The sequence below is a fragment of the Callorhinus ursinus genome, unplaced genomic scaffold (genome assembly GCF_003265705.2).
Source record: "Callorhinus ursinus isolate GAN/ISIS: 27379988/994484 unplaced genomic scaffold, GSC_fseal_2.0 scaffold1, whole genome shotgun sequence".
In the NCBI taxonomy this organism is placed as follows: domain Eukaryota; kingdom Metazoa; phylum Chordata; class Mammalia; order Carnivora; family Otariidae; genus Callorhinus; species Callorhinus ursinus.
This window is the reverse complement of record NW_027397063.1, coordinates 7,480,466-7,490,544: the sequence shown is the minus strand read 5'-3', so window position 1 is coordinate 7,490,544 and position 10,079 is coordinate 7,480,466. Positions and strand designations below refer to the sequence as shown.

The window sequence follows — 10,079 nt, the reverse complement described above, 5'->3', positions numbered from 1 at the left end:
TAGAAATTTCAACTTTGTTAGTAGAGCTCTGTGGCTGCCAAGAAGATGAAGTCTAAGGACCAACGAGCAAAATATCCTATGACTTATTGTCCACACTGGGGTGCTTTTGTGAGGGTTAGGGGGCTACTTAACCTATAAGACTTCATGATTTCAGGCTTCATGCAGAATTGTTCAAGGCAAACTAGGACATCTGGACATTCTATGAATGAAGAAAAGGGGATGGGAAATCATGGGGAAAAGGAAGGAAAAAGCATATGAATTAAATATGCAAGCCAGACAATACAGACCCACAAATCCTTTTTGGAGTCTCAGTTAATTGACTAGGCTGTGTAAAAATGAAATAACTTCTTTAACTGGTTATCTTGTGGGCAAAGCTTGAAAGCAACCTCTCTGGTACACTTGTGACATAGTATGAGGATGCTCCTCTGCAAACCCAGCCCACACACTTCTGGATTTCTAAGTGTCAACTTGTCAGTATGGTTTAACGTTGGTCATTTCTTTCCCAAGGCTTATGGGACTTTGAGTTACTACTTGTAAATATAGCATATATGTCTCCTACTCTGGTGGATTTACTGTTCCTATTTTGTCCTGCTTTTTTCCTCCACATGGCCATTTTTTAAGAAATGTAACTGGAAAAAAATTTCCCCTTGTATACAGGACTAGACATGAACAAAACTGAGAACTGATTTTGCCTTTCAAGTCCTAGCCTCACTTTTTATTACCTCCTCCTCACCCTAACCGGCTTCTTCTCCAAGCACTCCATTGCATTAGGTGGAATGGCTTGTTTGTCCTAGCCCTGTACACTCGTAACACTCCTCTGGACATCCTTGATCAGTGAATACCTGTTCCCTTCTCCTTGCTCCAAGCTGAAGGATTCAACTAATAAATGCCTCGAGCAAGTAGAATGTACCTTGAGTCTCTTTCAGACAATGCTTCACTTTGTTACCAAACACATCGCCCCCTCTGACATTGGAGAGAATCTGGTGGACCATATCTTTTGGGATTGGTAGACTTTATGTTTCTTTAAAAAAAAAAAATCACACTGCATGGATAGCTCCTAGAAATACCTTTCCCAGAACAGTCACTCTTACATTATTCTTCCTTTGAAATGACAATCCCAGGATCTTCTTGATTTAGAGAGGGGAGAAAACTATAAGAGACCCTTAACTATAGGGAACAAACTGAGGGTTCATGGAGGAGAGGAGGGTGGTGGGATGGGCTAAATGGGTAATGGGTATTAAGGAGGGCACTTGTTGGGATGAGCACTGGGTGTTATATGTAAGTGATGAATCACTAAATTCTACACCTGAAACCAATTTTACTCTATATGTTAACTAATTAGAATTAAAATAAAAACTTGACATAAAAAAAGAACATGTTTAGTCTTTTGGATCAGGCAAAGGGTTAAATTAAAGCAGGAACTGCTGAGACAGAGAACAAGAAGTTTGAGCTATTTGATTTTTGTCTAGTTTCTTTGACCTACTTTCTCCTCATTTCTCTCTCTCCAGCTTCTTCTAGGCTAAAAATTGAAAATTCTGAACTCCTAGATGTGTCAACAACCCCATGAGGTCAATGCAAGCGAAGGGATCATCTCTTCCCTTTGCTCTGTACTAAAGACAAGAAAGGCCCAGATTGGAAACTTGAAAAGGAAAATAAATCTTAGCCATGAACATTGTCTTTCAATCAACACTGACCTCCCTCTCTCTAGCTGAATATTTCACCTGGGTAATCTTTTTTCTGTTAGCATCAAGAAGTTACTGAAGGAAAAAATGTAAGATCCAGTTTTTAATTAACTTTGCCATTGATTTCCACATAACTGTGTATGAATCACTGTTCTTTGGTGAAAAGGATGAAAATCTCCAAGATTAATGGTTGTTCTCAGGGATTTTTCTGGACCAAGTTCCAGATATTCCACAGTTTCTCCTTTTTCTCTCCTCTGAACTCACTATCTTACTCTGTTCTTTGCCCTAACACATAGAGACACACAGAAACATATGTACATACATTCACACCAAACGTGCTTTCAGAATGAAAATATTGGGGTGGAGGAAGGAAGAAGATCATGCACATTCAGTAGTTGCCATAAAAGTCCTATTCTGCAATTTTGCCTAGTTCAATATATTTTTTAACCAATTTACTCATGGCAAGTATTATATGCCTTGAATGAAAATGCAGTTATGGCTAAGTGAAAATGAAAGTGGTTAGTGGGCCTTAAAGTACCTGTAAAGCAGATTGACACACAATATATTTTAGATATTAGAAGCTGAAATACTTCTTTTCCCACAAATTACTGTAGCAGTCTGTGAAAAGATACAGTAATATTTTCTGAAATGAGAGAAGAGTATCATACTGTCACATTAGAAAATGGAGAATAGAATGCCTTTGGTGTAATTTTTAGTGAACTGAGTAAATTACATATTTCCCCTCTAATATATTATCATTCTAGTCCATCTTCAGCTGTTGAATTCACCACCTATCTGTTTGTTTTTCTGTCTGTTTCTAACTGTAAGCGTATAGTTTTCAATGTAAACATCTTCGTGGTTTTTATGTAAGCATCGTAATGCATTTTTGAATACAATACATTGTCTTCTTATTCCAATTGATCCCAAATCTGAGCATTGATCATAATCACAGAAAAATATCTGTCCAATATATGTTATTGCTCTTTTAAAGGTGACTTTTTTCTTTTGATGTCTGGAAACATTTTTGTACTTAAACTCTACAGGGACTAGACTAAAAGATTCTTTTAGTGATAGAATCATCCTACAGAAACTAATGGGACTTAATCATATGAAATATTGACCCAGTGCCTGCTCCTTTCCCTTGGTTCCCAATATAATGAATGATACCTCGACTCTCCAGTGACGCTTCCCTCTCCCCCCACCTCAGTCCTGAGCTTTTTCCTCAACCCCGTTCTTCCCTCCTTCATGACCACCGTCTGAATCTATGAATCTCTCACATGAGTTGTGCTTCTAAGTTACCTCAGTCATCCAGTGGTCTGTCTGCTGTTGCTCTGGCCTGGCTGCCATGTCCTTTCCCTGGGTTCCTGAAAGAGCCTTCAGGTGACCCTGTCTCTTCCTCTTTAGTCTCCTTGCCTTCAATCTTTTCTTGACTTTCAGCCAGAGTGATTGTCACCTGTCAGACGCATTGCATCCTCTTGCATTTTGCCACACACCCAGCTCCTTTCCCTCCACCATTCTGGGCCTATTTGCTCTTCTCTCAGGGCCTTCAGATATGCTGCTTCCTCAGCCTGGAATGCTTGCTTCTCCATCTTATGTCCCTCCCTTCACTTAATTAACTTGTCATCCTAGTTGAGCTATACCTTCCTTCAGGAAGACTTCTATGGCTGAATACTTCTCCAGCATGTTCCTTCAGCTTCTGACTTCCATAGAGGAAATGCTAATCCCACTTTGAGTAACAGAACGTTTTTCTTTTTTGTTTAACTATAAACTGTGTGAGGGCAGGGACCACATCTGCCTTCCTCACCACAGTATGCCCAGAACCTAGAATGGTACCCGGAATGTGGCAGACACTTTTATTTTGGGGATGAATATCCCTTTTTTTAGAATCCTTTCATCTTATGCTCACCGATGTTCCAAGTGCCATTTTAAAGTATTTATGAAGTTAGGTTTTAAGGCACAAAGATGAATAGTTTTACTTTACTATAATAGCTAGGTATTTGGTATGAACTAAAAGTATTTTTTTTAACTTAGCCAGAAATAATTCTCTCTGTCTTAACAGGTAAGAAGAATCATCAAAATAGCAAACTGACAACAGATAACACTTGGCAACCAAACACTGTGAATGGGAGCCAAGTAAAGGGGAACAAACCAACAAATCAGAACTTGTTCTGAAAAAAAAAAAAAAACAACCCTGTTGTTTTATTATTATTTAGAAAGCACACACAGCAATTTATCGAGAAGAGAGAAAAGGCAAAATAAGTGAGCATACAAATTCACTTCAAAAGAACCAGTGCCGCTTCCACGTACGATCTATGTGAGTTTTTAAAATTTCGTATTTCTTATATCTAGATACATAACCAGACTTATGTATCTAGATACATGGAAACATGCCACACACTTGTCAGGAATCCTTTCTCCTAAAACCTGTAGCGAGCATATCGTTTCTCTTTCTGAAAGCTGCCTGCAGATGTGTTCTTGGATTATGCCACAGTCTCTTTCCTCTGAGTTCGTCTCTGATGACAAGTAAGGATACTCGTGAAGGGAGATTTCCCCTTAGTTCTTGACTTTTTCTTTAGCTTTTTCTGATTTTTGAGTGAGATTCCCAGTTCTTCCATGATGGCATTGAAAGAGAGACACTGGAGAACATGAAATAGTAGAGCATCAGTGTAACCAAATTAGCTCCCTCCTCCACTGATCTGTCTCTCACCTGGGTTTTTATGAATACGAGATATTGGTCTGAGGCAACTCTGCCAGAGAGTAAGTCCCTGGCCAGCTCCCACACCTCCTCCTCCACCCACTGGCCATCCACCTTTTCTATTTGGGGAAACTGGAGGCACCAAGCTAGCTGGGCAGACTTTGGGGTTTCATTCACAGATGCAGTAGTATAAAATGACCCAGTTAGGCTCTCAAAATGGACAACTTACCTTTGCTGAGACACCAAAATAGAGTTAAGTTAAGTCATTTCCCCCATTGAGATGATCCAAACATTGATAGGTTTATCAAGGCATACGGACACTTCAGTAATGCTATAGAAAATGAACAAACCTTCTCTACACCAAGGCTTTGTTTTTTTCTCCCATGAAACCTTACTTTGTTCCTAAAATAAAATCTAATTCTTGATGACTTTCCTTTCTGATAAAAAAAAAGAAAAAAAACAATTTTAAATTGTATATTTTCTCCAAAAAAAACCAGAGATCTGGCAGCAAAAATGATGCAGCTGTGGTTGAAATGAAAATAATATGGTACTGAGCCACACAGTAAAGATGATGGCATAATACAAGGAGAAAATGGAGCAATGACTATGAAATATCACACATATGCAGATGGCATATATATATGTGCAGATCTATTACAATTACACGGCATGGATTCACATGCATAGTATACAAATGCTATAATATAACATAATTTGCTTGTCATTTCTTCCAGCCAAGATAAGATCTTTGAGTGACAAATTCCTGCTTATAAAGATTTCTATGAAGTAGTATTGTTTCTGATGAGATCACCCTTAAAATATCCTTCAAACCCCAAAGCCTTTGGTAAAGTGTGTGGAAGGGCAAGTGTGTGACTCCTTTGTGATTAACTCACAAAATGGATGTGTTAAAACTCAAACGATGACGTGCCACCAGATGATTTCTCTAGGTCGTGAGGGCCTGATGGGAAGAAATTGGTGTTTCATGTGTGCAAAGTATGAAATGTCTCCTGTGGTCCTTGTATATCAACGGGCAACATGTGTTTTTGAAAATTTACACTCCATTTTTGTTCCATAGGAGACTTGATGTAGTTTAAATTAACAGTATTTTTTTAAAAATAATTTATTTATTTATTTGTTTCTTTCTTTATTTATTTGAGAGGGAGGGAAAGTGCACAGGAAGAAGAGCAGAGGGAGAGAGGAAGGGAGATAATCTCCAGCCGACTCCACGCTGAGTGCAGAGCAGGAGGCGGGGCTTGATCTCCCTGAGATCATGACCTGAGCTGAAACCGAGAGTAGGATGCTTAGCTGACTGAGCCACCCAGGCGCACCTAAATCAGCAGCATTTTTAATTTTTCTACTTGATTTGAAAACTAGACAGACAAATTTAGATCCTAGATGTAAATTAACTGGTCTATCAGACACACACCTCTAAAAGAAGTAGTAGTTTTTGTATGACTGTTCGTCTCTTTTACACATAAGTGTTTATAGAATTTGAATTTCATTTCCATTTTCTTATAGTACTGAAAATTTATGTCATGCATGTTAATTTTCTTTCAAATGGTAAGTTGTGGCTTCAGGGAACTGAAAGGGAATCACGCCACACAAAGAAAAACTTCGAAATGTTTTCTATGAATTATACTTACAAAAAATGTTACAGTAAGTATGTCACAAATGAAGTTTAATGTTTTTTTTGTAGCATTATATGACGTGAAATTTATGTGTTGCTACTAAGATGAACTGAATATTTTATAGTTCTTTTGTGGCAGATGGTGTTGCATTGGGGTTTTGCAACTTTTGCTCAGGTATTTATTTCAGTGGAAGGTGTTCCCCGCTCCCCCCAGGACATTTCTAATTTCAGGAAGTCATTAAAATAGAAGGAAGAGAGGGAGAGAAAGAAGAAGTGCCAAGGATTTTATACCCCATGCTATTACACACAAATCTCACAGCAATCTCATAAGGTAGGAATTATTATGCACATTATGTAGATGGGGAAATTTACTACTGGAGATATGAAGTAATTTGCCCAGGAAATGTGGTTTGTAAGAGGAAAAGCTTACATTTGAACTCAGTCCATCTGACTTCCCAGACTCAATTGCTTTCACTTAAAATCTCCAACAACTTGATTAATTATTTTCAATTAAACCACTATATAGAGCTTTTTGTAGATTCTTTTCCTATAAATATAGGTTAAGAAATTGCAATCTTTGTGTTTTATTTCAACTCTCAAACATTCGATTTTAGACATTTCTCTTTATTTTGCACTAAAACTACCAAAGCGAGTCTCCAAGTGTGGCTCACACAGGAGACACAACCAGGAGGGGATTTGAAACCCTCTCTCTCTCTCTTATTTTGGGTAGAGGGGCAGTCACAGATCTTATCTTGACAATATGTTTCAATTATGTTTCTCTTTTAAAACACAATCTTCCCTCAAATTTTGTATTGCCTTAAAATACAACAAATGTCTATTCTTTTGATTAACTACAAGTATTTATTCCTTGCTGCCAGCATGAAAGTGAATACAAATAAGAGTTTTATGAGTGGTCTGGCTTCTCTGTCTTTGGTCACAAACAAAGATTTCTTTTTGATTCTCACTTTGTCTCCAACTGTCAAAAAGAAAATGGCAAGATATTGGAGCTGACCTTTCTGCTTCCAAGTTTTTGCTGTAGTCATAAAGCAAGATGACCTTTAAGGTCCCTACCAGCCATGAGCTCAAGCAAACCACACACTCTAGTATCCACAGGAAATGGAACTGTGAAGGTCATCTCTCAGCACAGAGTGGCATGGGAGGGTCTCCTATTCATTCATCAATTTGCCTTTTATAATCCCTGAATTAAAGATTATATATATATAAAATAAAGATTGAGCTTCTAAATTAGGATAAAAATTTAAGTAGCTTTCCAAAGCTTCTATTTCTGGACATGTCTTTCATGAACTCCCTTGTGTTCATAGGGCCATAGGAAAATTATGTTTAAGCATGGAAGTTTAAATTTTTAAACTAATTTCATTAGAAAGTATCAGACATATGGATGACCACCTAGCTGCCTTGTTCAGGAGGCAGGCAAATTAGGGGTAGGATGGATACCTCAGCAGTATCCTCTAGTGCTTTGCAGACTGGAAATTCCCCTGTAGCATGCATTCTAGGTCCTTCTATTTTTCTCTGGTGGTTTGAGTTCACATTTTCAATGGATCTACATAAAAAACCATGAATTATAGTTGTGAGTTGGCCCAGTATCAGAAAGCTGGAGTTTAAATTTTAGCTACAGTGCCCAATAGCTGGGTTTCTCTTTGAGTCAGTTTCCTTATCTATAAAATGGAAACAATAGTAGAAGCCTTTTCACTGAGTTGTTTTGTGAATGGTTGGGCAGGTACCTGTAAAACAGCACAATTCCAGGCACATGGTGAGTACTCTTTCTTTTAAAACAACATTGTATATATCACTGAAAATATTTTAAGTCTATGGAACTCGATATGTATTTTTTTTTTTTTTGGGATGAAGGGAGGAACAGTGAAAAGATGATGCTCCTTTAATTTTAGCCATTATATGACTTTCTACGCACCCATTCCTTGTTTATACCAGTGTTTTAAAGTAGGTTCTATACATGTTTCATACATCAAATTTTCAATGCTTATTTTACTTGTTTTACCAAGCTCGTAACATGTTTTGGTGTTGATGTAGTGATAGGCTTTATGACAGCTTGTGTTTTGCCTGTGAAGGATAGGTGCTCAAGCATAAGAAGGAAATGAAAATTAACTGCAGTCCCTTGCCATTTAAAAAAATTATCTCTGCTTCTGAACTCATTGACAATGAATCCCTATGATGACAAGTCGGATAGGAAAATTCACTTATAAATAAATGGGTTTTTGGTAATAAACTTATGTCAGTGCCATTTATGCTGTTCCAGACATCGTCCAAAGAAAAAGGGCTGTGTGTGTATGTATATGTTGCTCATATGTGCATGTGTGCATGCACCTGTGTGCCTGTGACTTCTCTTGTAGAGGGAAGGAAATTGAAATACAAGGAGTCTACTGGAAACCACAAGTGAAGCTTCAGCCAGCCCTGTAGCTCTTCTGGTTTTACAAGGAAAAGGATTTGCTGGTTTATTTTGCAGAAAGCCATTCCTCTTCTCCACTTCCTCTGTGCCTGTGGTGTGTCCCGAGTGAGCCCCCAATTCTTCTCTTCCCCTGCCTTCTTTTGCTTTCTTTTACCTCCCTCTTTGGCTTGATTTTTAAAAATATTTGCTGGCAGCATGGCACCTCCTTTGGATTAATCCCCAATATCTGATTTCTTGGCACTAGTGTGAACCTGAATATACATTCTTCTTCTTTCCTGACACCTTTATCCTCATATTACAGATATTTCCCTGGAAAGGGTGGGAGGAGCTAATCGAGTTCTTGTTTTGTACCTAAAGTAAACTGCCTCAAAAAAAAAAAAAATGCAGGGGTGGAGAGTGATTTCTTTTAAGTTATAGGAAAAGCTGTGTGCTAAAATTTGATTTGAGTTTACAATATTGAAAGCAATATTGAAGGCTAGGCTGACTGGGAATGGCTTTCAGACTGGGTGCAAACTCGGCATCAGATTGTGAATATCAGACTGATTTGTCATAGTATATTTAACATTTATGTATTGGGTGCTTTTATTCATATTTGGAAGAACTGCTTGGAATGCATACCTTTTTTACACCTCACATTTTGTATAGGTTTCTCTCATTACTTTATTAGGCCTCTTATTTAAAGACATTTGAAGTGGTCTGTGACATTGCCTAATAAATTTTCACACTACGTGTTGAAGAGAGATATAGATAATATTTGTGTCATCTTATAGATATAAAATCTTTCATTTTTTGTAGATCTGCTTTAACTTGAAAGCAAGCTTTAATCTGAAACCTTTTTGTAAAGACCATTTTTAGTAAAATAGACCAAATTTTAGTGAAATATAGAAATCAAGGAACAGATTACTGAGAAATAATGAGATTATCTTTTCTGTTATTTTCCTGGTTTGGTCAAATTACTATCATAGTTCAGTGGAAGCAGTGTCTCAATGATTTTTTTCTTTTTAACAAGAAGGTCTAAGCATTCACATCCTTAACATTTTTAAACTCTGAGGTTCAATGTGAGAACAAACTTAGAATGTTCAAAATGTCAGGAAAATTTTAAGGAATAAGGACGGAAGAATTCTATTCATACATTTGCTACCTTAAGACTTTGGAAAGTCTGGTCACCTCTCTGCATACACTTTTTTTTTTTTTTTTGCATACATGTTTTATGTCTTCACAGGATCATTTTTTTTTAAAGATTTTATTTATTTATTTGAGAGAGAGAGAATGAGAGATAGAGAGCACAAGAGGGAAGAGGGTCAGAGGGAGAAGCAGACTCCCTGCTGAGCAGGGAGCCCGATGTGGGACTCGATCCCTGGACTCTAGGATCATGACCTGAGCCGAAGGCAGTCGCTTAACCAACTGAGCCACCCAGGCGCCCCTTCACAGGATCATTGATGATCTAAGAGCAGAGATCAGACTCCAGTGATCCCCCACTAATTATGTTAAAGAAGGGGGAGGGGAATTGCTGGAGTAGCCACGTGTACACAGTCTTTGTGTGAAGTTTTTGTATCCCAGAACTGAGGATTTGGCTACCATTTGCTCTTGTTTTATCAGTTTTCTGGGTTCATTCAGAAGCCCTGGGCCATTTCTCATGCAACCATCCTT

General features: G+C 37.9%; 1 protein-coding gene across 5 annotated transcripts in view; it reads right to left on the bottom strand.

Annotated features, from left to right (window-relative positions):
- Positions 1 to 3,885: 3,885 nt before the first annotated feature.
- GRIK1 (glutamate ionotropic receptor kainate type subunit 1) overlaps positions 3,886 to 10,079 on the bottom strand; it is a 364,878-nt gene continuing 358,684 nt past the window's right edge. For 3 of the 5 annotated variants that reach the window (XM_025867840.2, XM_025867847.2, XM_073891292.1), the window contains 2 exons: positions 4,728 to 4,814; positions 3,886 to 4,318 (listed from right to left, as the gene is read on the bottom strand). In XM_025867840.2, the coding sequence (XP_025723625.1) occupies positions 4,163 to 4,318; positions 4,728 to 4,814 (243 nt within the window). In that variant the 3' untranslated portion in view covers positions 3,886 to 4,162. The remainder of the gene's footprint in view (positions 4,319 to 4,727; positions 4,815 to 10,079) is intronic. The other 2 variants (XM_025867857.2, XM_025867873.2) reach the window with 1 other exon arrangement.